This window comes from Pelodiscus sinensis, chromosome 13 (assembly GCF_049634645.1).
Source record: "Pelodiscus sinensis isolate JC-2024 chromosome 13, ASM4963464v1, whole genome shotgun sequence".
In the NCBI taxonomy this organism is placed as follows: domain Eukaryota; kingdom Metazoa; phylum Chordata; order Testudines; family Trionychidae; genus Pelodiscus; species Pelodiscus sinensis.
In genome coordinates this window covers 36,851,051-36,876,151 of record NC_134723.1, presented here as the reverse complement: position 1 = coordinate 36,876,151, position 25,101 = coordinate 36,851,051, and the positions used below count along the sequence as shown (strand labels likewise).

Here is a 25,101-nt window from a genome sequence, read left to right as displayed (position 1 = left end):
AGCTCCGGGGCGAGAAAGCCCCCGTTTGTAAGTGCGGATCCAACGTAAGTCGGATCCGCGTAAGTTGGGGACTGCCTGTAGTAATTTCATATCTATGTATGGGGTACCAGCATTGGTAAAAAAGCAATCGTGTAAAAGATACTCCTTTCACAGTGGACGGGTATGAAGTTATGCATTTTTGAATTCATTATTCCAAACTGGAAATGTGGTCCATCAGGCTAATAGCAGAACAGGAAGAGTCCCGGGGAAAAGGCAAGAATTTAAAGTTACTAAAATATACAGGGCTGCTCCCTGGATGCCAGCACGGCCTTACTGCTTTTAAACTTCAGGGAGCTGTCAATATGGAAAAGTGCTGTCTTTTTACTGGATGAAAGAGCCATATTTTATCTTCAGTTGTGCATAAGTACACACTGACTTCTGTGAAAGCCACATCTGACTGTGGATGTAGACACAAGCTGTCCCCGAAACTGGCTACTTGTGATATACAGATAGATATATAGAGATGAATGTATAGAGATAGATAGAGATGAGACTTAGAGGAAAGAAAAAATAACCAGGGACATTCCCTGTTCATATTTCCTCATAAGTTTATTCTTTTGTGTTACTTCTCCTTGAAGTTATTGTCTCTTTCCAGGGATTTTGCAATTGGTAGATAGTTTTTCAGTGGTGTTCTAATATGACCTTAACAAAGAGTGCTATACTTTAATTTACTAATCTAATATAACTATTTACAGTACAATAATATCCCTTATGCTGTTGCCAGATAATTTAGCGAGGATTCCCTTTTGGAAAATGCAGTTGATTTCAAGGGGCAGATGCTGAAGCAGTGGGGGGGAAAAACCCTTAGGCAACAGGAATCAAGGAGAAAAGGATCTGGTGTCTGAGACTGTATTTTTAAATAGCAAAGAAGCCCATTGATCGTGATATTTGATATCTAAGAGTCTTTTGCTTTATTACACATTTCCCACCACAACAGACCTTGGGAGATTATCTTTAATGGCTTTCTGCTTATAAACAAGTTGTCAGCAGTGTGTCTTGCAGTCATAACAGCAGATGTGTAACCAAGACGAATATTCCTCAAGGACCGCTTCCTCAGTTATACTGTAGAGAGAAGCAAATGGCAGTAGTTTGTCTTATAAAAATACAGCATGTTTCTGCAGAAAATAATATTTTTAATGGGTGTGTGTGTGTGTGCTTTTCTTATCCTGTTCAACATCTAAATGTTTCAGAAATCAGCTATTACTGCCCAATACATAGAGCCCTGCATGGATATAAAAATTGTAACCGCATCCGTGGTTTGCAGGATTCTACCAATACACATAGTGTGTAGACACCGACCAAAGCCATGCATGTGCCTATGAAGAAGAGAGGTCAACCTGGATACCTAACAGTAGACCAGTTTTCTTCCATGCAAGGGCTCTGAATTCCATTCCTAGACTTAGTCCTGGCACATACAACAATTGATGCTGAGAGGAAGCATCACACTCCCGCCCTAGGTGTAGGACTGTCTTGCATTGCCTACTTCTTGCTGTTCGATAAAAGCACTGCTCCACGTGAACACTGCCACTGCAGGAAAATTCAAAGAAAAAAATAGGGGAAACCAAGGGGGGAGGGTGGGAGACTAAAATAGACCTTAAAGGAAAGTAGCATTTTGTAATAAGTAACTGTATAGCTTTCCATCTAGTCTCTAATATGGCAATAACCCAGGCTTCGAATGGCCTAATAATGAATAGCTGCTGTGTTCTACAGGGTTACAGGGCTGAAATGGATAATCCAGCTATGGTCATCCTAATGCCGCCTGCCCTGAGAAACAGAAAGGATGTTCTCTTTGGCAATATGCCCGAGATATACGACTTCCATAACAAGTAGGTAACTAGCTGTATTTTCCCTTTCTTTATCAGTTCCCTGTAAAGAACGGATTGCTCCGGTGCGGTTTCACTCAGTCATAAACTGGGCTTGTTTAGTTTGGAAAAAAGAAGATTAAGGGGGGACATGCTAGCGGTTTTCAAATATCTAAAAGGGTGTCACAAAGAGGAAGGAGAAAATTTGTTCCTCTTGGTTTCTGAGGACAGGACAAGGAGTAATGGGCTTAAAGTGCAGCAGGGGAGGTTTAGATTGGACATTAGGAAAAAATTCCTAACTGTCAGGGTGGTCAAATATTGGAATAAATTGCCAAGGGAGATGGTGGAATCTCCCTCTCTGGAGATATTTAAGAACAGGTTAGATAAACATCTGTCAGGGATGGTGTAGACGGAGCTTGGTCCTGCCTTGAGGGCGGGGGGCTGGACTCGATGACCTCTTGAGGTCCCTTCCAGTCCTAGTATTCTATGATTCTATGTTGTGTCTCTCCCTAAACCTCTTTCAGAATTTTCCTGCACAACCTGGAAAGCTGCCTTGGAGCACCAGAGCGAGTGGGGCTTTGTTTCCTGGAAAGGGTTAGTGACTCAGCTGTCACGTTCTTACAGTCTGTCTAAGTCACATTTTCCCCCTGATACTTAGCATTCCTCAGATGGAGGCTTCCTATAGGAAATAGCTGCCCCTGAGCATTGGGTTCACGAAAAAGAGACAAGGTAGGTCAGCTAATAGCTTTTACAACACGTGTTGGTGCAAGGTACAAGATTTGAGCTGCACAGAGCTCTTCACGTCTGCGGAGCAAGCGGAGCATCAGAGCTAAAAATATGTTGTGCTCACGCATCCGGCAACATATGGGGAAAAGCAGAAGACATGGCAGTACTCCTATCTACTGTGAAAGAATCTCCTATTTTAGAGAGTGATTTTTTTCCTCCCTATCAGCTTGCTTTTTAAATGTATTTACTCCCCTTTTGCAAGGGAAATAGGAGCGAAGAAGGGCATTTGGTGCTTTCTAAGGATGCAAAATCCTGTTTGTTTAGTTAACCGATGAAACGTTGTTTAACTGGTTAATCGATTAAATGGAAGCGGGCGGAGGTGGGGCTGTTCCAACCTGCTGGGCTGGAGCAGCCTCTTCCCCTTCCTCCCCCGCCCACCATGGCCAGGCTGGAGCAGCCCCCACGCCACGGGCACAAGCTGCTCCAGTCCCATGGACTGCTGGTTCCCGGCCCACATGGGCTGAGAGTCGGTAGCCTCGCACAGATGATGGTGGGGAGAGGTGGAAGTGGCAGTGCGAGGGGAAGGCTGCTGGCTCCCAGCCCAATTCAGGCTGGGAACCAGCAGCCTTTCACCTCTCCTGCTGCTGCCGCATTCATGTCTCTCTCCCCATTGCGAGGCTGCTGACAGTTAACTGTTAACAGTTAACCCTTGTCCAGTATTACCCTTAATGAGTGATGCTTACTGGGTAACTTGTTACTCGTTCACATCTTTAGTGCTGACCTTATTCTGCCTTACAGCTGTTGTAAGTAGGAAGTATTAGAGTGCATGCATTTAAAAATTGAATGACTTACTCTTCTTACAGCGAGAAGATTTTCAGATGTATGAGAAATATTGTCAGAACAAGCCCCGGTCAGAATCTCTGTGGAGGCAGTGTTCAGAGAGCACTTTTTTTCAGGTATATTACTTATTCATGTGCAAAGTATGCTTTAGCCTGGGTATTGTTATTGCAAAATGCAGCATTCGTGTCCTTTGCATTGTTCATCCTACAGGTGTGGCAAATCCCCCATTAATATCAATCGCAGCCATGTGAATATGAGACATGTCGAACAGATCTCGTTAGTAAATTATTTGGCAGCCTATTCATAGATTTTCAAGGCCAGAAGGGGCTATTGTGATCATATGGTCTGACCTTCTGTGTAACACAGAACAGATAGCTGCTCCTCAAATAATTCCTGTTTGAACTAGGGCATATCTTTAAAAAAAAAATCCAGTTTTGATTGGAAACTTGCCAATGATGGAGAATCTGACATAATCCTTGGTAACTTGTCCCAATGGTTGAGTGCCCTCACCAGTGTTCCTGGTAAGCTGAGCACTTGGGTGGCCACCCAGAAGAGATTCAGATGCTGCCCAGTTGATTTGAGCAGTGCCCACAGCCAGCAGTATATGTTTCTATGGTGGTGCACATTCACACGCCTCAGTGCTCATAACAAAATGTATTCTGCACGTGGATGGAAAAGATTAGAAGGAACACAGACCCTCACTATTAAAAGTTTGTGCCTTATTTCCAGTCCAAATTTGTCTGGTTTCAACTTTCGACCATTGGATCTTGTTACACCCTTCACTACTTGATTGAAGAGTCCAATACCAAATATTTGTTCCCGATGGAAGTAGTTAGGGACTATGTCACTCCTTAATATTCTCCTTGTTAAGCAAAATAGATTGATCTCCCTGGGTGAATCACTGTAAAGTATTTTTTTTATCCTTTAATCATTCCCCTGGCTTTTATCTGAACCCTCTCTAATTCATCAACGTCTTTGAATTGTATGCACCAAAACTGTATGAAATTATTTTGAGGTAACTTTGTATGTAACGAGTCACTTTGTAAATAAAAGCTATAATTGCCATCTAACAATATAAATCACGCTGTCTGAATGACTACTTACAATTACCAGCTTGTTTACTTTATGCTATTTCTTTATTACAGGAATGCCAAAGAAAATTAGAACACAGACTTGGGCTGGATTCCTATTTGCTCAAACCAGTACAACGTTTGACAAAGTACCAATTGCTTCTGAAGGTATTTGCATGAGTTTTAAAGCATAAGGATCTGAGGAGAGGTCTAGACGAGTAGATATTCAATAGCCATCAACAGATTTGGTTAGGCTTTAAATATGGGACATTACTGGTGGCCGTTGGAGAGTTTTAAAGTCTCTTTTATGCTTGGAGTGTACTGAGAGCCACACGGTACAGGTTGAACCTCTCTAGTTCGGCACTCTCTGGTCTCTCAACGTCTGTGGTCTGGCATGATTTTAGTTAGCCAGTTGTCCTTGTTTCAAGGGTGTGGCCAAGTTTCCCACGGTCCTGTAAAGTTTGCTTTCAGTGTTCTGTGCTATTATTATCTCTTAATTTACCTCTAATGTTCTGTAAGAGTCCAATAAGCAGTGGAAGTGTCGGTAATGCTGCTAGACAATATTGACCTCCTATGGTTCAGCAAAGTCTCTGGTTCGGCACCGGTCAGGTCCCAGAGGTGCCAGACTAGAGAAGTTGAAGCTGTGCTACTGAAATCTTGTTAGTGCGCCCTTAGCAACTTACTTGGGAGCAAAACTGAAGACCTGCGTACTTCTCTTTTCTTTTCACTTGTGTGGCTGGTGACTCACTGGATCCTTAAAATTGCAGCAGTCGTTAAGCCTTCATGCGGTGCTAAGTTTTGATGTATGAAGAAGGTCTGACCATTTTTATAAAAGGAGAGGAATTGCTTAGTTTTTTTAGCCTTAGAAATATCAAGAATATCAAGTCTTACCTTGCTTATTTTTGTTGGATAACCTAGCAGTATAGAGTGGGATCTTTTTCTGCCTAGAGCTAAACAGACACACATGCTAAAATTTTAATAAAGCAAGCTTTTTGTCAAAGTGTTCTTTTCTAAATAATGTTAAAATTGTCTTCTCCTTTCAGTGAATTAGGGTTCAGTTCCTTGGTATCTTCTAGTTCTCTGCCTTTCCAAGCTAGGCAAGACCTAGCTTTCTAAAGTCCGAAATAAGGAATAAAAACTGAACACCCGTAATTTACCTCAGACATTTTTTACACAGTGTAAACAAAGCCACAGACCCCTTATCTCCCTCTCACCTTCCCCTTAACCTTTGTTTTAAACCTGTCTGCATACTGCGCAGCTTTTACTTGGAATTCTGTGGGTGAAGGGAAATTCCATATTCGAGGAGGAAACAAGTATTTGAGGCAAGTTGGTTTTAGGAGTGAAAAGGTGGATTGAATCTGATCATTGGTATGGAATGAAAGAATCCTGCAGGAAATGGAACCATGGATGGATAAGATGGACAAAGGAGCATGATAAATGCAATTTACTATATTGGTGTGTCTACTTTTTCTTAAGTACTTCTCTGGCACACGTCACTGTACAAGTATCTCACATTCTTTTATGTATTTGTTCTTGCAACACTCCTATGGCATAGAGAAAGGCTGTAGTCCCTATTTTACAGATGGGGAGCTGAGGAACAAAGACACTTAACAACTTGTCTTTGCTTGCAGAAGATTGACACTGCCTCAATCATTATTTCGGAGTTTGATTTAGCGAGTCTAGTTAAGACTCGCTAAATCAAACTCAGCGGGCACCCTATTGGCGTCCAGTACTCCTGCTCTTGTGAGGAGTAAAGGAAGCTCCTGTCGGCCTCCCACTGTGGCTTAAACACGGCTTAAAGTAAGCCAACTCTAGGTACGTGTTGTACGTAGCTGGAGTTGCTTACCTTAAGTTGAGCCGCCGGGTCTAGTGTAGACCTGGCCTAAATGACTGGGTGACACTAAGCCCTCATGTAGATCCATGGTGACAGAGGAAGTGTATGGAAGAGCAGGCAAATGAGCCCATATCTCCCAGGTGCCAAACTAACACCCTAATGTTGTATAAATTGCTAGTTTCGTCCCCTGGAGGTTAGTCCAATTTGCCTCAAGAAGAGAGTCACACTTTCAGGCTGGGTCCAACTCCATTTTATTGTTTGCAAACAAGGTCGACAGATGAGCTCTGTGCTCAAAGCAGAGTCGACCCCGGGCAGCGCCTGAGCTGAAACTTTTGTAGATTCCACATTCCTTCTGGCCAGCGTGTCGCAACGTGATTGGTTGCTGCAAGTTTAATTAGTTCACTTATATGGAAAGAGCTAGCAGAAAGTTTAGCAGCTTCTGAGGCATGCACAATCAGCTAAATTATATGTGCTGTTTCGAGCTTAAGCAATGAGGGAAAGAAGCACACTTAGTTTTTACTACACTAACCACTGGAATGTCCTTCCTATCATGCAGGGGGATGTACATACAAAGTTATAAAAGAGAGAGAGAGAGAAGGTAGTCAGCTATGCAATGTGACTTTGTACATGTATCTTATGAATACTACAATTTCTAAACACTGACCCCTTACCTATTCACTTACAACCTCGGTCCATTGTTAAGCGTTTCAATCTATAGATACCTGGTGTCTCCCACTGTTACAATAGTCTTCTGTTTGGTACCTCATTTTAGCTCTTCTTCTATGACTTTCTTTTCTTAGAATATTATTCTCTGATGTGTGAAACTGACTGTCTCAGTTGCATGTGCTTTTTCTCTCACAGCAGCAATATCTTCAAAGAATTCTGGGAGGTTAGTTGAATCTGACCTCCCCGAATCAGCACTGACTGTCTTTAATGAAACGGAGGGAAGGGGGGGGGAAAGCTATGTGTAAATGTGATGCTTATGTGCCATACTTGTCATACAACTGTGAATGTGTTTTAAAATGTGCCATTTTACCCCATGATCTAGGATGAAAGAGACACTGGGTTCTGAACTATCGCAGTTTCTTAGGGAATGGCAGAAATTTGATACATTCACATGAAAACACACAGTCTTTGATTTCTAATTACAGGAGTTAATCAAGTACAGTACAAGCTGTGATGGAGTTAAGGAGTTGCAAGAAGCTCTGGTTGCCATGTTGGATTTATTAAAATCAGTTAATGACTCTATGCATCAGATTTCAATAACAGGATATGATGTAAGTACATCTGGGTGATGAACAGAGGAGGCAACAGCCATGCTGGGCCCATGGGAAAGCTGAGGGGGGAAGGGACAGGATTGGAGGCAGCCAGCCTTCAGCACCACCCAGAACATGCCGTACTGCCTCCCCCAGCCCTCAGAACTACCCAGAATGCATGGCGTGGTGCTTCAGTGGTGATTTAAAGGGCCCAGGTTTCTGGGCATGGCCACTGCTTCAGTATATGTGGCCAGGAGCCCCAGGCCATTTAAAATCACCAGGCCTCAGAGCAATTTCTTCCTCTCCTCTCCCTCCCCCACCCCATACACACATCCCAGCCAGCCTAGTAATGAAAGACGTAAGATGGATACAGTCCAAACTGATGGAATAAATCGTCTAAAATGAGTTTATATGATGTTAAATGTATAATAGATAAGACCGTTAGTAAATGAACAGGATGGGGAAACCCTCCCAAGGGCGACTTTTCCTCTCATTGCATTAGTTGGCGAAACGCTTGCATTTTCGTTTGTGTGCAAAGGGCATTTTGCCGGTGCATTCCCAGAGCATTGCCGCCTGGTGACACTGCAGACACAATGTCCGTTTCCCCCTCCTGGTTCACCCAATAACTCACCCCTTGTCCGGGCTTTTTCATTAAGTTTCTCTCTCAGAGTCTAATATATTAAAGCCTCCTGAAACCCAGTTCCTCTAGACCCTTCCAGGCTCAAACCTGTGTCCTTTCTGAGGGTTCTAGGCTGTGGTTTCTCATAGCTGCTTCTTCCCTCTGAGCAGGGGAATTCTGCTGGTTCCACTCCAGAAAGTCTTCCCTCTTGGGTGGGTCTTAGGCTCAATTTGGGTTCAAATTGCCCCCACACCTTGAACTTGGAACAGGGCATCTCTTTTCTGAGCTGCACATCATTCCTGATAGGTTTCCACAGCTTCCCTCTGTGGACCTCTTCTTGGAACAAGGTAACTGCAGCACTCCTTTCTCAGTCTGGCAGTTGGCCCATGTTTCTAGCTTGCTCTGCTGGCCCTTCCAGGAAGACTTACCTTAGAATAGGCCTGGGCAAAATATGACTCATGGGCCAGATCCAGCCTGCCATGCCCGGAGCAGACACCCCTGCTCTGCCAGGCCCCACACACCACTCAGAAACATGGCTACTGGGCCCCGTTTCTGTTTCAAAACTGTAATCCTGGAGGGGAGAGGGGAAAGTTTCAGGAGCAGCCCTACCCCCAGCACAATCCCCTGGGCCAGTTTCTAGCCAGAAACTGACCAATGGGAGCTGCCTGTTTGAATAACAGGCAGCCAAGAAGAATCACGCCCCCTCCCCTCAGCTCAGTTATTCACTCAAGCACATGGCTAGGCAAGCAGGCTGGCTGGCTGGGAAATGTTGTAAGTTCTGCAAGTCTTTAGCTCTGCAGGCAGGCTGGTTTGGCTGCTGGCTGGTAAGTCTCCTGGCCAGAGCCTGCCTCCGGCACCCCAGCCCTTCCTTTCCCCAGCCCTCTGCCCCCTCACTCCACATACCCACACCCTCTGCCCCCTATTGCATCCATACCGTTGCCTCCCAGATCTGGGACCCCAATCACTTGCCCCAGATCACAGTTGCCTCCAATCCTAGGTCACCTACCAACCCCCTGCACTCCAGACCCCTGCCCTAGGTCACAACTGCTTCCTTCACTCCAAATCCCTCCCAGACTCCATTCTCCCTCCTGTACCCCAGTCCCTTACCCCAAGCTCCCTTCAGAACCCAATCTCCTTCCCAGACCCTACACCTCCTCCATTAATACCATGGAAGAGTGCGGCCCTCGAGCACTTCCCAAGATCTTGGAGTGGCCCCCCATCAAAAGTTATTGCCCACCCCGTCTTAGTGTAACCTGTCTTGGAACTGGGCTGGCTGGCTGTAGGCCCCACTGCCCTGAAAGAGGACAGACACCCCCCCGTTGCAGGGCATGTTTTCCATTTTTTACTAGTGATTATTTGTTTGCTGTGTTATTACCAGGGGGACTTAAGTGAACTTGGAAAAGTATTGATGCAGGGGTCATTCAGTGTTTGGACAGGCCACCGGAAAGGCCCTACAAAAATGAAAGATCTTGCCAGATTCAAACCAATGCAGAGGCATCTTTTCCTGTATGAGAAAGCCCTGGTGTTTTGTAAGAAGAGAGAGGAACATGGCGATGGATATGATAAAACCTCTTCATACAGTTTCAAGCATTTTTTGAAAGTAAGGGAAACTTAGTAACTGTGAGAACTGGCATTTATGTACTCCAGAGGAAGCTTTAAAAATTGGGAAAGCATTATCTTGTCTATTGGATAAATAATGTTTTCTGGTATTAACAGTCATGAGGTACAGAGCGTAACCACCAGCATAATGAAAGAATCTACTCTGATTTTAAAAAAGCCACAAAGTCCGTTGTTATCCAAACACAGAATGTGCAATGTCCCAGATTAGAATCACAGGGTGAATCTTTCATTTCAAAGATCAGATGATGCTTGTCAGTGAAATGTTGCCATGGCTGCTTAATTCCTGATTCCAGTAGTGTATATTCTAGATCATTTCTTGTGGCATCTTAATGATATTTGGGTAACACTGACTCCATTAGTTTAAAAAAAATGAAAAAAAAAATCCTTTCAAATCCTTATGCCAAAAGATGCACAAATAATAGAAATGGCATTATTTGGGGGAAGAATTCTCAACTTTTATTTTTTTTTAATTAAAAAAAAATGCACCCCAATCTGGCTTCTTGCAGCATTATATGGCACTGCACATTTTGGGCCAAAACTTTCCAAAATTAATTTTTAGTTATTTCTGTGTGAAAGAGTTCTAACTCCTCTGCAGGAAATTTTAGTGTGCACATTTATTGAATGTGGATATTTATATATACATACAATAGTGGGTGAGCAAATGGAGGCTCAGCTTTGGCATCATTGATAATGTGACCCAGTTCTTCAGTGCTAGCACACAGAATTTTGTAAAGCATCAGTTTGCAGGTACAGTTTGGCACTGAACCAATGGAATATAACCCAGAAAAGGGACTTCAGATAAGACATGTTCACTGACACTCCTTTTTTGCATTCGGGGGTAAATGGTTTCTTAGAAGTTCATGGCGAATGGTGTTATTTATACCCAAAAGTGTTTGGAAATTGCCTGCAGAAACTAGAGAAGCTAATTAGTGACTTGCTTCCTATTTTCTTGAGGACATCTTTCATAGTTACTGGTAACAGTGCCAACATTTAAAAAACACATAGGAACAGAAGGTTTACCCAGGTGGCCTAATTTGTATGTTGTCTCATTCAGACAGAAAGGGTGTGTGTGTGTGTGAGAGAGAGAGAGAGAGAGAGAATGTTTTTATTATCAAAGAATAAGGATAACTTTAAACCAAGATTCTGTTCCTAAATTTTAGGAATGTTTCAGTGAAAATGACTAATCGTTTAACCAATAAGCTTTATATTGCAGAGCCTACAGTGCGGGTAACCATGTAACTACTGAGATTTTCAGTGGTTACACAGTTACCCTATTACACTATTTTTAGCATCTCTAGTTCATTTTCTCTTTGCGAGAGGTCTATTTTGTGCGGTTCTGTTGAATATGTGATGTATGTTACAAAATGAACATTACTAGAGCTGGTTCAAAACACTACATTGTATTATTTTCTCCCTTTTTTGACTAATTACTAGCTATTCATTCCTAGCACACTATGTGGTAATAGCAATCAAGAAGTACATTAATGCATACTATGCCGAGTATCCATTAGGGATGTTAAAGAGGAGTCGACTGTACGATTAACCGATAAGACTAGGCTTGTTGGTTAACCTTGTCAACTACTTGCATTCCCCCTCCCGTGCTGCCTCTGTATCAGAGGCAGCAAGGGGTGAGGGGGTAGCAGGTGCCAGTACTATGGGGATCTGGCTTAAAAGCTGGTTCCCCCTAGCACTGGCTCTGCAGTGCAGCCGTCCCCCTCCCCCCCCAAGCTGCTGCTTTTATCAGAGGCAGCAGCATGGGCGGGGAGAGGGGAGGCTGCCCTGAAGCAGCCCCATCTGCTTGGGATCTGAACTCCCCGCAGACAGAAGCCGCTCCGCATCCTGAGGAGCAGCCTCTGTCCATGGTGAGGTTGGGTCTGCCACAGACAGAGGCTGGTCTCTGGCAGCAACTCCTGTCTGTGGGGCGGTCCAAGCGTCCCACAGACAAAAGAAGTGGCCCAGGCTCACCACAGACAGGCTGCTCTGTGGGAGGTGGAGCAGCATTTGTCCACAGGGAGCTGAGACCACCTGCGGACAGGGGCTGCTGCTGGACCAGCTTCTGTCCTCAGCCAGCCCAGGCCACTGTGGACAGAGTCTGCTTTTCGGCAGCCTCCCTGCCTCCCTCCCTGGAATCCTCCCTCCCCAGCCCCCTTCTTCCCTGCAGCAGCTTCTGTATTAGAGGCAGCAGTATGGGGTGGCAGCGGGCTCCCCGGGAGCGGGGCCAGGAGCACACTGGCTGCTGTCTCTGCTCCCAGGGACTAGCGAATAGTTGTGTAACTGATAATAATTTGTTCAGTTACACGACCGTTCAATTAGTCGATATCTAACATCCCCAGTATCCATTGTTGGTGACGCAGTGATTTGGGGGTATGTTTAAGAGACAGGGAAAAGAGTTATTTGATGGCCAAAACTCTCTCGGGCTCTGATGCTAGTTGAGTCACAGGCTCTGTTTGTCTTTGTACAAGCCATTTGTGCTTTGGTCATTTCCAGCCAAATTGTCAGAAATGGCCTCTGGCTTTGGGGAGTTGAGTTTAGGCCTGATTTTCAGAACTGCTGAGTTTTTCCTGATGGAGATCTGGACACTTGCTGCCCAAGATACCTCAGGCCATAAATCCAATACATTAGCACATCCATCCTCTCAGACATGTTAGCCCTGGGTGAAAGCAGAATTGCACTGAAAGTTGGATGCTGTGTCTGAAATGAGAGCTGGGTTTTTTTTTAAATCCTATTCTCAGTGACAAGTTGATGCACTAACTGTGGAGAAGACCTAAGTCTCAGACCTACAGACCCTCTTCTAAATCACTTCCACTGATCCATGAATATTATGGAAAGTCCCCAGGGGGTGCTGCTAGCTCCAAGAAACCTTCTGTAGGGGTTACAAATGGTCAAACAAAACACCTTGTGTGAACAACTGGAGATAACAACTTTCAGTCAATTTTTGGTGAACTTTCTTGATTTGGGGGAGGGAGACTAGGGGATTGTTTAAGACAACACTAAGTGTGGATTCATGACGGTCTGAAAAACATTTCAATTTTCAATTTAGAATAAAAAATTTGTGATTCTTTTTAACCAGATGAATGCAGTTGGAATCACTGAAAACGTGAAAGGAGATCATCGAAAATTTGAGATTTGGTACAGTGGACGAGAAGAAGTATATGTTGTGCAGGTGTGTGATTTTTTTTAAAAATGCCATATTTGTGTATCCTCATAGTGCTATTTAAACTGGTGACATTGAGCTCAGAATTGCCTGTCTCTTTTTAAAATACACATTGTCTCATTCAGACAGAAAGGGTGGCGGGGGGCATGCACACATGTCTAACTGTGAGAGAGGGAGAGAAATATGTTTGGGCTGTTTCTATTTGGCTCTTTCGCTGCTCTATTAATCTGTTAATGCTACAATAGATTAATAGCACATGTTTTTATGTTGTCTTTGTTTAGTGGCATCTGCAACCTGGCCATGTTTAAGAATAGGAACATAAACTGTATAGTACAATGCTAAGAAAATCGCACTGTGTGAAAGGATTATTGTGGGGGTTCTATCTTAAATCAGTTAACATTGATACTAGAGTTGGTCTTGAACTGTCATGGAAGTGCTGAGAGCCCTGGTTCTCAAGAGCCTTAGTAGCTTGCTGGACAGGCTACCTCGGAGCCATGGCTCCTCGGCTCCCAGGGGAGTGTATTTCATTTTGGAAACACTGAATCATTCCTCCTTCTAAATATTTCAATGTTTCTGAAACATAATATTGCAGATTTTTGTGATGGTTCATCCTGATTCAGTTGTTTTTGCCCTAGAAGTCCGTTTCCCAGCCATTTAATTGATGCTCCTTCCAAAACGCGCGGCCACAATGAAATGTCACTGTAAGATGTGACGCCTCTTTCTTCCAAACTTTTTATGTGTATTTTTTAAGAAAATTTACTGACGCCCTCGGGGTGAAATCTCGGTTCCATTGAAATGAATGGCAAAATTCCAAAGGACTTCAGTGGGACCAGGGTTTCAACCTGTATTTCCGGTTCTATGGGTGTGTAGATAGAGTAATGGAGACAATATTTGCTAGTGGTAATGTGGTCACAAGCAGCGAATCCATCATGATAAAAGTACTCTGAAGTGAAGAGAGGATAGTTTTGTTAACTGGAAACAGAGCCGTTTGTTCCTGTTCAACTTTAGCATTGGACAGCAGTTAATCTATTCAGTGGCTTTTCTGCATAAAATCATGGAATGGCTACATTCATGAATAAAATGTGAGAAATGCACCATTGCAGTTAGGTCACTGTAGGGAATAATTCTGGACACACTGAATGCAGGTGAAAACAAGGATTTATTGCACACAGCTGGTGGAGTGTCCCCTGGGGTAACGTGGTGAACACTAGTTAATCAGAACATTACCATAGATTATATAGGCAACAGATGGACGGAGTAGAAGCAATTTGATAGGGTCTAGCGGCAAGACATAATGAGCACATAAGCCAATAAACTACGAAGGTTACACAGCATCTCCGCCCATTGCCAATTAAACATCTTATCAATAATACAGGTAGTTATTCCTAACAAGCTAAATAAGCCAACATAAACAAGACAAGCATTTTAATGGCAATGGTCTGTTGAAATTATGATGCATCTACTACGAGATGATACCACCTCGCATTGGCATAGTCCTTGGCTCTCAGGCTTATCTAGGATTAAAGGAGACAGTGAGAACGACTTCCGTGAAGTTTGTTTTGGTACCAGCCAGGGTCTTATTGGAGTGAGGCCCTCTTGGAATGTGGTTGCCAGGGCGACCAGGGTCATGTTAACTGCTTGTTCTGTGTGTTCCCAGGCCTTGCCTCAAAATTAGGATTTTAATAGGGGTTCTTAGCAGAATGCCATGGACTGCCTCAGTTTACCCCTACAGTCACCAAACTCTTTCAGTGCTATATGTTAGGCTGTGGTGGTGTTTCCACCAGAAATCTCTATTTTGAAGTTTACAGCTTTTCTATAAAACAGGTGGCCACAACTCTTCCTGGATCTTTTGGTTTTTTCTGGCCACTTTTAAACAGTTTTTTTTAAAGAAAATGCTTTCTGTTCACCTGAAAAGCCAGCTGTGAAAACACCAAAGCTTAGTATTTAGAAATTTGTAGAGTATTGCATAAGGATTCTGAACCAGCTCCATTTTTCACATTGAAATGTAGTAGTTGATTATTCATAAGCAGGATTTGCCTTTGGATGTCTTGGAAAAAGAGTTTGAGAGATGCCCATGTCCTGTTGACTGCATCCCTTGTATTTTAATGAATTCTACGTGATTTCTACGTACAGTACAACCTTTGCTTTGTGAATGTAATGGAGAGCTTCAGATGGTTTTGGAGACTCGAGAACATTTTAAATATAATTAGTAGTCATCAGAGGGTATACCCTTGCTTTGGCTAACAGGGGTTTTCGGATAATTACAGTTTAGATAACTGAGCTTCAACTCTATTTTTATAGAGGGTGATTCATAAAAACTGCCAAATTTCAAATAGTTCTCTTCTTTCAGGCCCCAACCGTAGATCTGAAGATGGCATGGTTAAGTGAAATGAGAAAAATTTTGTTCAAGCAGCAGGAGCTTATAAAAGGTACTTTTGAACAATTTCAGTATGGTCATCACTACAGCAGAATCTTTCTGATTCTCACATGGCTAATCAGCAAACGCCATCATTCTCCCCAGAGAAATAGAAGCTTCTCTTCTTTTTGTAAAAGATGGAACAGCAGTGTACTTTGTTTAAATCTCATGTTACTCATGCTTCATTACTTGTAAGAAAATTAGTACAGTGCCTATCATAGCATGACATGCATTATTATTATAAATAAAGGCAAATTACCTTTGTGGAAAATAAATCATCATAACCCTTTTTAAGTCAGTATCTCAATATTTTTTAAAGTCCATATTTGTTCTTTTAGCCTCTTATTCAACAATGTTAGCTTAACTACGTTGCCTCATTCAGTGTCAGTGGACTTCTTGCTTCTGGTTGGGGTGTGTACTAGCAGACCATGCTGAATCAAAGCCTAACTCTCCAAAAGTTGGTAATCCAACTAATCTGCAGTTATAAGTACAAATTAGTGAGGTTCTACTGTGCCTTAAAACAATCATTGATTTGTGATGAAAAGGCTGATGTTGGGAGAAGGGATGTAACATTCTGGTTAATCAGTTAACCTGTTAAACGTTTAACCATTTAACCAACTTAAAGTGGGATCTGGGCTGGGGACCGGTACAGCCTGGCTGGAGCCAGCCTCCAGCCTGCAAGGCTCCAGCCTTCAACCTTACATAGAGGCTGCTGCTGGCACCTGGGCCCGCCATGGACCCATAGCAGGTGGGGAGCAGCTCCAGCTCCCTCTGGTTACTGGTTCACCGGTTACATTTTCACATCCCTAGTTGGAAGTAACACTTCATGTAGAATGGGCAATGGGTGATTTAACAAAGGATGCTAAACTAACACAGTGTTTTCAACCTACTCACAGTGGAGAAGAACCCACCGGGTTTGTTTACAGACCAGATCCAACTTTCCCCTCAGCTGAGTGATGGGTAAGTCAGATGAACGCAATGGATTTGGGAAAAAAATAGCGTGTTCGCTATTTACAATACAAATGCAGATCCAGAGCCTCCTGGGAACTCTCTGGGTGAGCTCTTTGGCCCCCTTATGCCGCGCAAAAGCAGCAAGGGGCCCTAAAATCCCCCAATCCAGCCAGAGAGGATTCAACTGTGGAAAACAGCTGTAAGCTTGTTTCTTGATGACTCCTGGCAAGCCTTGGCATAGGAAGGCAGCTGGTGCCAGGAAGGGCATGTTGTTGATAAAGATACAGCAGGCAGTGCTGCAGTGGTTCCAGACAGTGCTAGAGACACTGCTATAGCTTGGACAGGTCCCCAGAGAGGCTTAAAGCAAGCCTAAATCCCCCTTCCGCCAGTTGCAAATTCTGTGTTGTGCTTTGTACTCACAGCCTAGATTCTCATCCTCTGTTTAAAACTGACACAGCAAGTCCCTATTGATGTGTGCACAGTAAGGATGTTAAGAGGCGGGTAACTGTGTAGTCAATACAAATTGTATTGACTACACGATTATTCGGTAAGGGAAGGCTCTCTGAAGGAGCTACCTCGGCTGTGGCTCTGCAGTTGAAATGTAGGAAGAGCTGGGAGCGCAGGCAGACTGGCTCCTACTACATTTAAACTGCAGAGCCGCAGCGGAGATAGTCCCTGGGCCCAGCGTGAGCCAGGACTGAGCCAGGCTTGCTCAGTCCAGAAGCTCCTGTCCACAGGGGGCTGGCCGTGAGCAGAGGCTGCTCTGGTAGCAGCCTCTCTCCACAGGGGATCCCAGTGAGGAGTTGGGACCCCCTGCGGACAGGAGCTGCTGCTAGAGCAGGCTCCCCTGGCTTGCCACACTGCTGTCACTGATAGAGGCAGCAGCCGAGGAGGTGGGGTACGAGGGGGGAAGGGGAGCAACGGCAAACGGCACCACGGAGATGGTACTGTGGTGAACCGGTTTTTAAACTGGCTCCCCCCAGCACTGGCTTTTCCTTCCCCCTTCCCCGGCCCTTGCTGTCTCTGATATAAACATCGGATATAGAGGCAGCAGGGGGTGGAGAATGTGAGCAGTCGACTCGACTATTCTTTTACATCCCTAGTACACAGAACTCCAATAGAAATAGGGTGAACAGTTGTCCCATTTTTAAAGGGGCAGTCCTGTATTTAAGTCCTGTTGCAGGTCATGGTTTTTAAATGAGCAAATTGTCTCCCCTCACATCAGTACTGGTGGGTCGTGCTGCTAGTCAGATCCTTGCTTGCCCACTGCCCACCCTCTAGCGGTGACGATGGGGGTGAGTGTACAAGGCTGCTGGTTGGGCACAGCTGCAGGGGACAGGGCCAGCTGCACCCCGTACGGGTCCATCAGTGCAGTCCCTGTTGCCTGCCTGTTCTTTGCCAGCAGTTCCTCCTCACCCGCACCCCACCCATTTCCAGCCACACTGGCTGCTTGCTGTGGTGGCTGAGGAGTGCAGGCAGGCAAAGGCTGGATATGTGTCGCCTCTGCTGCCCACCCATCAACCCTTTACATGCTTCCCCTTGCATCAGCCTCTCTCTGCTTTGACCATTTACACCCCCTGCACCCAGCCGGCTGCTCCTCCATATTCCCCCAGCAGGGTACAGCCCACTCCTGCATTGAGCAGGGAATCAGCCCCTGATCAGATAATTCAGCTCATCAAGAGCCTGGCTGGCAGGGTCCTTCCTCCCCCTGCTGCCCCTGGCTGGGCTGGCACCCAGGCAGAGCTCAAGCCCTCTGCTCCAAGGCTCTGGCTGGGTACAGCCAAGCCCGCATGGGCCAAAGCCCCCCACAGCACTGGAACAGAGAAGCTTCTCTGCCCCTCAGCAAGGCACTGGTGTGGCAGGGAGGAAGCTATTTCCAGCCTGTTTACACTCTGACCCTCCAGGTCCCAGGCAAGAGCACTTAGCACCCTCTTCACATGCTGTCACCACCCTAGGTTCTACCCTCAGGGAGTGGGTTACTCTGTCCCCTAGATACCCTCCCTGCTGAGTCACCTCTCTGGCCTGGTTTACTGAAGTTTTTGGGCCCTGGTGCACAATGCATCCTTAACCCCTTTCTGCCCATGCTGTTGCTAGGGAACAGGAGGTTGGCTGGGTTATGTCGGTGGCCAGCTGCAGCCTGGAGCTGTTATCTGCCTTTCAACTTTGTGCGGGCAGGATGGGACATGCTGCTTCTAGCCACTGGGGAGGGAGAGCAGGAGGGAAGTGATGACCTCTGGAAAAACACAGGATAGAGCATCTCTCCCCCCGTCTGCCATCCCAAACACATGCACAGTGTCAAAAGGCTGCTGCTTGGCACTTTCTGGTGTGAACCCTGACAGAAATGTGTGCGAGGAGGGAGAGAGAGGGGGTTATGCTCCAGCATGCCCCCACACAGTGCCTTGAGAAGATTCAGTGCCAGGTACCAGGTCAAGCAGGCCCATAACGGGCGCCCTACCAGGGTGGAGGGCGGAGAGCACTGAGTAGGGGGGATTAGGTCAGGTTGGTTAGTCACCCCCATCCCTGTTTGAGAGAGATGTGCAGGAGTGAGTGAGTGTGTGTGTGAGAGAGTGAGACCTCTCCCCATGCAAACCTTAAAGATAAGAAAGTAAATAAAAAGACTCAGCTACTCAGTATTTCTTTTTTAACAAGGGCTCAATCAGCTTGATGTTTATTTGAGCATTTGACCTGCATAACTCTGATTGACTGCCATTGAACTCATAGACTCATAGACTTTAAGGTCAGAAGGGACCATTATGATCATCTAGTCTGACCCCCTGCACAGTGCAGGCCACAGAATCTCACCCACCCCTCCTAGAATAATCCTCTCACCTATATCTCAGATATTGAAGCCTTCAGATATTTTGAAGACCCCAAGATGCAGAGAATCCTCCAGCTGTGATCTGTACCCCATGCTATAGAGGAAGGCGAAAAACCTCCAGGGCCTCTGCCAATCTACCCTGGAGGAAAATTCCTTCCCGACCCCAAATATGGCGATCAGCTAAATCCTGAGCATGTGGGCAAGACTCATCAGCCAGGCACCCAGAAAGTTTTCTCTAGTAACTCCTATCTTCCCTCCATTGACCTATTTCCCACTGATAATGAATGGTCAATTAGTTACCAAGATCATATTATCTCATCAAACCATCCCCTTCATAAACCCATCTAGTTTAATCTTGAATATGAGTCATTAATTACCAGGTATCCCATATGCAGCATAGGGAAATACGGTTACCCTACACAGAAATAACAACACTGAGTTTTGCGTGCAGAGGGACATTTCCTATAATTTCGACATGAAGGGAGGATACCTTTAGAAGAAATCTACACCTAATGTGGTGCTTCCTCGTAGAGAAGCAATTGCTTTAGCAGTGTTTGTCCCTCCTTCCCCCAAACCAATCCGGGCATCAAGGTTATAGGATGTATTCAAAAGCACCTTGTAGTACCTGCTTATATCCTTGGTTTGCCAAAATGTATAGGCATCACCAATATTTGACAATTAAAACCATAACATGTTTATTTGTTTCAGAAAGCAGCAAAGAGCTTCCATTAGCTCTGAAGAAAATGATTCTGAACGCACCAGCCCTGTAATGTTGGACAGTCTCAGCTCATCACCACAGAACAAGACCAACCAAAGTAGGTACACGTTTGCAATGTAATATTGCACAAGCAGTAGGTATTGCAATGTGTTATATTTTCCAGCTTTTGGTTTCGTATATATCGGTTATACAAACTAAAGCCCTAAGTTATATATTTTCTTGCAGGTTGGTCTAGAATGTCACAATCTGTGGAAAGCTGTGAAGGGCTTGAAGACTGGTCTAGCAATAATTACCTTTCTAATTGTTCGGACACAGAAGAAGAAGATGGGAACCAGTTGGTTAGTGATGCATATAAAATGCTTTATTTCAAGGGCACTAAATAGAGTGTCTGAAGCGATTTAATGTAAGACTTCTCTTTTTGTTACAATCGACGTTTTCTGATGTCTTTTGTGTATTCGTGTTTGCCATGTTGATGTAGCCGGAGTGGCTGTTAGAGAGACAAGATGGGTGAGGTAATATCTTTTATCTGTTGGTGACCTGTCAAAGAGCTGTATGTAAGCTTGAAAGCACGTCTTTCTCACCAACGGAAGTGGATCTAATAAAAGATATTCTCTCGCCCACCTTATCTCTTTGTATATTGGATAAACGTTGGTTAAGCTAGCTCTTAAAAATGCCCCCTAAATGTTATATGTACATATATGTAACCCACAAACCTAGTGGGTTTGTTTTACTGTCCCATGTAGCAGTATTTAGAGGAGAGAGAGAGAGAAAGAAAGAAAGAAAATGAGTTTTCTTTACAGCCTTAGCTGCAAGCCAGCTGGCTTGTAGCTCGCGCTGTAGAGGCTCATGCACTAAGCTCAGAGGTTTCAAGTTCAGTTCTGCCTCTCAACATTACATATGCACCCCAAGTGGGATGTAGCAAATAAGAAAAAAAAAAGGATCCTGGGGGAAAATGGAAACAGTTGTACAGAAAATACTACAGAATAAAAAGTCATAATTGGAGCTGTCCTTAGTAGTCACTGTGGAGAGAAAGTAATTGCTTCCAATTGTAGCAGAGGTAGCCATGGATTTGGATATATAAGAACAAGGAAGGGAAATGATCTTACAATATGCTCAGATGTAATTGGGTACATTTTTTACTAAGAAGGAAGAACTTCTGAGTACTTGTAAGGATGTAAGTCTGAGGGTGCAGATAGGTTACTTCCTGATAAGCCAAGCTGAGCTGAAGAACATCAAAAATCTGTCAGGTTATCCAAAAGGAAAGCATTGTAAGTCAGCATAGATCCGCTGGTTCTTAACTCTGGAAACATATTGTACATAAGAAGAAAAGAATCCAAAGCAGTACAGAAAACCCAGCGGTGAAATCTTAACGAATGAAAGTGTTGGAAAAGATTTCTTTAGAAGGGTTAAGAAAAAATATCAATCTTCGATTCTGCCATTTTGCAAGCAAAGTACAAGAATGTGCAAAACACCCACTTGGTGAAACAGAAGCAAGAATGTTTTTCTCTAATTCGATCAGGTGTTGGAATGAGAGAGCTTGAGAGGCCATCAAGGGGGAAAAAATTTAACCTCTGACTAGCAACAGGCTACAGCAGGATTTTCAAATTTATTAAAGGGCCAAAAAGATAGTGAAGAAAGAGGTGGCAACCACTGAGGTTAAAGACCTGGAAGGCTTACATACCCATCTTGAAACAAGAGGCCTTGAAAGAAATATACAGATTGGAAATAAGAAAAGTAAAGATATTGGTGAGCTCGAACTCACTAAAGATGAAAGGAGAAATAGGTTAATCAGTGAGACCAAGTGAAGGAATGGTGGTGAATTTATTTTGAAAGGCTTCTGAATGAAGAACATCCAAGAGAACCAGGCCTTATGCTAAAACCACACCAGGAGGTGATGGCACCAGTTCTAGAAGTATTTGAGGAAGCACTGGGCAATAAAAAAAATGAGGAAGTTCTTGGCTGCATACCAGCCGAAGCATGGAAGCACCTAGCATGTAAATATGTCTGTCCTTGTCTCCTCTGTTGATCCTCAGATTTTGAGAGAATTTCTTTTAGGGATCTTAGAGTGTAACTGACCAATTGTTCAGTTGATAAGTTGATGCTTATTGGTTAATGGTGTCGATTACACTCAGCCGGCTCCTGGGGAGAAAGCTTTGTAGTGGCAGGCCAGCGACACCTCCTCCCTGGGAGCCGGATGGGCATATTGTGAGATCAGGACCTCTAACTGTATCAGTATCCTTCTAGGTACTTTCGAACATTCTCTATGACTTACAGCACTAACACCATAAACATTCACTTGATGTACAGAAAAAAACCCTTAAGATGTGGAAGTCACAATGGTCCCAGAAGAGAAAAGCTTCATTTTTCTTCTACCTACTAATTATATTCAGGAAGGAAAAAAAAAGTTCTTAGTATCATTGAATTTGATTTTAATAGCATGTTATCAGTTGCTGCACATATTACAGCAATTGTCTTTTTTAGATAAAAAGAATGTGCTTATATAAGTGTTAAGAAAGCAGGTTGCATATGAACACTTATCACCAACATTTTTGCATGATTGCTTATTATTATGTATAAGCTGAGAAGAACTACCATTTTCCCCTCAGCTGCTGGGAATAAAGGGTCTCTTACAAAAAATTAATTACACCAAGTTATGAACCAGAGTATTTGTGAAGTAATATATGTTTTTAATATTAGTCACCAGGAAAATATAAAGCCCTAGCAGACTGCAAGAAGAGAGGATCAGAGGACTTGCTGGTTCAAAATGGGGATGTGATTCAGCTTTTGCACGAGGATGGTGAAGGACAATGGTAGGTATTTGAGATTTTTTTTTACCTTATCTCCAGGAACCTACAAGGTAATGATGGGCAGGGGTCGCCGAACTGCGGCGAGCCCTGCTCGCCAGTTGCACTGTCCGGCGATCTGCACATGGGCCGATCGTTCTGCGCATGCGCAGATCGCCCGAACCCAGCTCTTCCGGGTTGCAATCTACTTGCCACGAGCGAGTAGATTGCATTGTTTGTCGAGCCCTGATGATGGGCAATCCAGCTTAACTCCTGAAATATCTGTGTACCTTTGTTAGGCCATGTCTTCACTAGGGGGGAGATTGATCCTGCTATGATAGATCTTCTGGAGTTTGATTTAGCGGGTCTAGTAAAGACCCACTAAATCAAACTTAGAGGGTGCCCCCATCGGTGGCTGGTACTCCTGCTCCTGCAAGGACTAAGGGAAGCAGATGGGAGCATTTGCTCCTGTCAGCCTCCCACTGTGGGGATGACAGGGAAACTCAAATCAAGGTATGTCGATCCAGCTACATAATTAATGTAGCTGGAGTTGCGTATCTTAAATTGACCTTCCCCTTTAGTGTAGACCTGTCCTTAGTACATGTATTCTACTGGAAAACAACAGAATTAACATTGGTCTACACTGCAATCATGGGGAGTTATTGGAACTTGAGTAGACATCTAGGTTAAATTTAGCTTGAGTCCCAAGGCAGTGCCCGAGTACTTACCCTTTTGAAACACCTGGTCTTTCTGTTGGTTTGAATGACTCCTTTTTGCCTTTGACCTTTCCCAGTCCTCTCCAGCTCCGCTCTTGGCTTTGTTCCTTCAGAGCAATTAATAATAGCATTTTGCAGTTGCAAGGCATTTTTCTTCTTCAGATCGCTTTACAAGCGTTAACTAATTAACAGCAAGTGTCATCTTTTGGCTTTATTTAAAGCTATGGCTTGGAAAGACATTCGGACATGATGCCCCTCACATCACTCCCTTGTGTACTGTTGGTTAGGAAACTGATGTGCAATAAGTGCATCAGCCCAATGAGCCATTGGCTCTCAAAAACTTTGGCTTGCAATGTGAAGATTAACAGCTGTCTCTCTGCTTTCAGCTGGGAATACTGCCTAGGAAATTACCATACTTGATGTCCTGCATGTCAAACCATTGCCCTCATTATCTCTGAGGGTATCGTGCTCTCTCATAATTTGGCTCATAGTCCGTCTGCTTTTTCTTTTTCAGGTTGATTTGTTACCTAGTTCTTGTCAGTCAGACCTCAGAGCTCTCCCTTGACTCCTGCTATGCTCATGCATAATTTCATATATGTTCATTGGAAGGAAGGGGAGTTTGTGCTATTGTGAAAAATCTGAATTGGAGATGTTCAATGACTAGCTTCTAAGGCCATGTCTTCACTAAGTGAAAGACTGACGCTGCTGCGATCAATCTTCTGGAGTTTGATTTAGCAGGTCTAGTTAAGACCTCTAAATTGAACTCAGAGGGCAATCCCATTGGTGGCTGGTACTCCAGCTCCTGTAAGAAGTAAGGGAAACCAACAGGATCATTCACTCCCCTCAGCCTCCCACTGTGGAGAAGGCGGGGAAACTCAAAGTACGTCAATTCCAGCTACGTAATTAATGTAGCTGGAGTTGCATATCTTGAGTCAGCCTTCCCTTTTAGTGTAGATCTGGTCTAAGTTTGCAGACACATACTGCCCTGGAGAGGATTCCTGGCCCAAATCTGCATTCATTGTGTTGTAAAGGAAGTTACATTGAATGTTCGTTACATCAATATACAAAGTATCAAATCAGGTTTTTTGAGCAATCACCACTTGCCATGGTGGTTTTACCCATACTGTGTCATGGAGCCTGGCTACTGTGAATGTGCAGTACAGATGGAGTGTCATACCTGTGCATATGTGATCATGCTGCTCTTTGGTAGCACACCACAGAGGGCATACGACTTGCTCTAACAGCGTGACAACGAATGGAAATTCTCCTTTGTCTTCAGTGACAGGACCTTCGGTGGGAATGGGAGTTGGGAGCAAAAGGTCTGCACCTGACTGGAAAAAATAGGAATCTAAAGTGACGTGCCTAAATCCATATTTTCTATAAGATACATATTGGTTATTATAATATTAGTTATTATATAAGATAAATGTTACTGTCTCCATTTTATGGATAGGGAACTAAGAGACAGAGAGGTTAAGTTGCTTAGCCAAGGTCACACAAGAAATAAGTGGCAAAGCCAAGAGCTGGTCTCTGATCTAGTCTAGTGTCTTAACCACAACACCAAACTTGAACTAATGTTGTAACCATGAATCTGTTACAACTGGATATGTTGTAGACTTGGAGGGGAGGGAGGAGGTTAAAATGCTAAGTATAGGTATTGAACTAAATGATGCTGTAGTGTTCAGGAATGATTGCAACATAGAAGGCTAAATGATAGAGACTTACTCCAAACAAAGGAT

General features: G+C 44.1%; 1 protein-coding gene and 1 long non-coding RNA gene across 4 annotated transcripts in view; one reads left to right on the top strand and one right to left on the bottom strand.

Annotated features, from left to right (window-relative positions):
• Nucleotides 1-25,101, top strand: part of MCF2 (MCF.2 cell line derived transforming sequence) — a 128,692-nt gene that overhangs the window by 91,607 nt on the left and 11,984 nt on the right. For all 3 annotated transcript variants that reach the window (XM_075941058.1, XM_075941057.1, XM_075941059.1), the window contains 12 exons: nucleotides 1,750-1,865; nucleotides 2,366-2,435; nucleotides 3,431-3,523; nucleotides 4,553-4,645; nucleotides 7,463-7,588; nucleotides 9,565-9,786; nucleotides 12,877-12,969; nucleotides 15,311-15,389; nucleotides 16,273-16,336; nucleotides 19,854-19,960; nucleotides 20,089-20,201; nucleotides 22,561-22,673. In XM_075941058.1, the coding sequence (XP_075797173.1) occupies nucleotides 1,750-1,865; nucleotides 2,366-2,435; nucleotides 3,431-3,523; nucleotides 4,553-4,645; nucleotides 7,463-7,588; nucleotides 9,565-9,786; nucleotides 12,877-12,969; nucleotides 15,311-15,389; nucleotides 16,273-16,336; nucleotides 19,854-19,960; nucleotides 20,089-20,201; nucleotides 22,561-22,673 (1,289 nt within the window). The remainder of the gene's footprint in view (nucleotides 1-1,749; nucleotides 1,866-2,365; nucleotides 2,436-3,430; nucleotides 3,524-4,552; nucleotides 4,646-7,462; nucleotides 7,589-9,564; nucleotides 9,787-12,876; nucleotides 12,970-15,310; nucleotides 15,390-16,272; nucleotides 16,337-19,853; nucleotides 19,961-20,088; nucleotides 20,202-22,560; nucleotides 22,674-25,101) is intronic.
• Nucleotides 968-24,654, bottom strand: LOC142831255 (uncharacterized). The gene is made up of 3 exons (XR_012906944.1): nucleotides 24,540-24,654; nucleotides 23,375-23,469; nucleotides 968-1,101 (listed from the first exon to the last, which is right to left on the bottom strand). It is a non-coding gene; the product is annotated as an uncharacterized LOC142831255 (long non-coding RNA).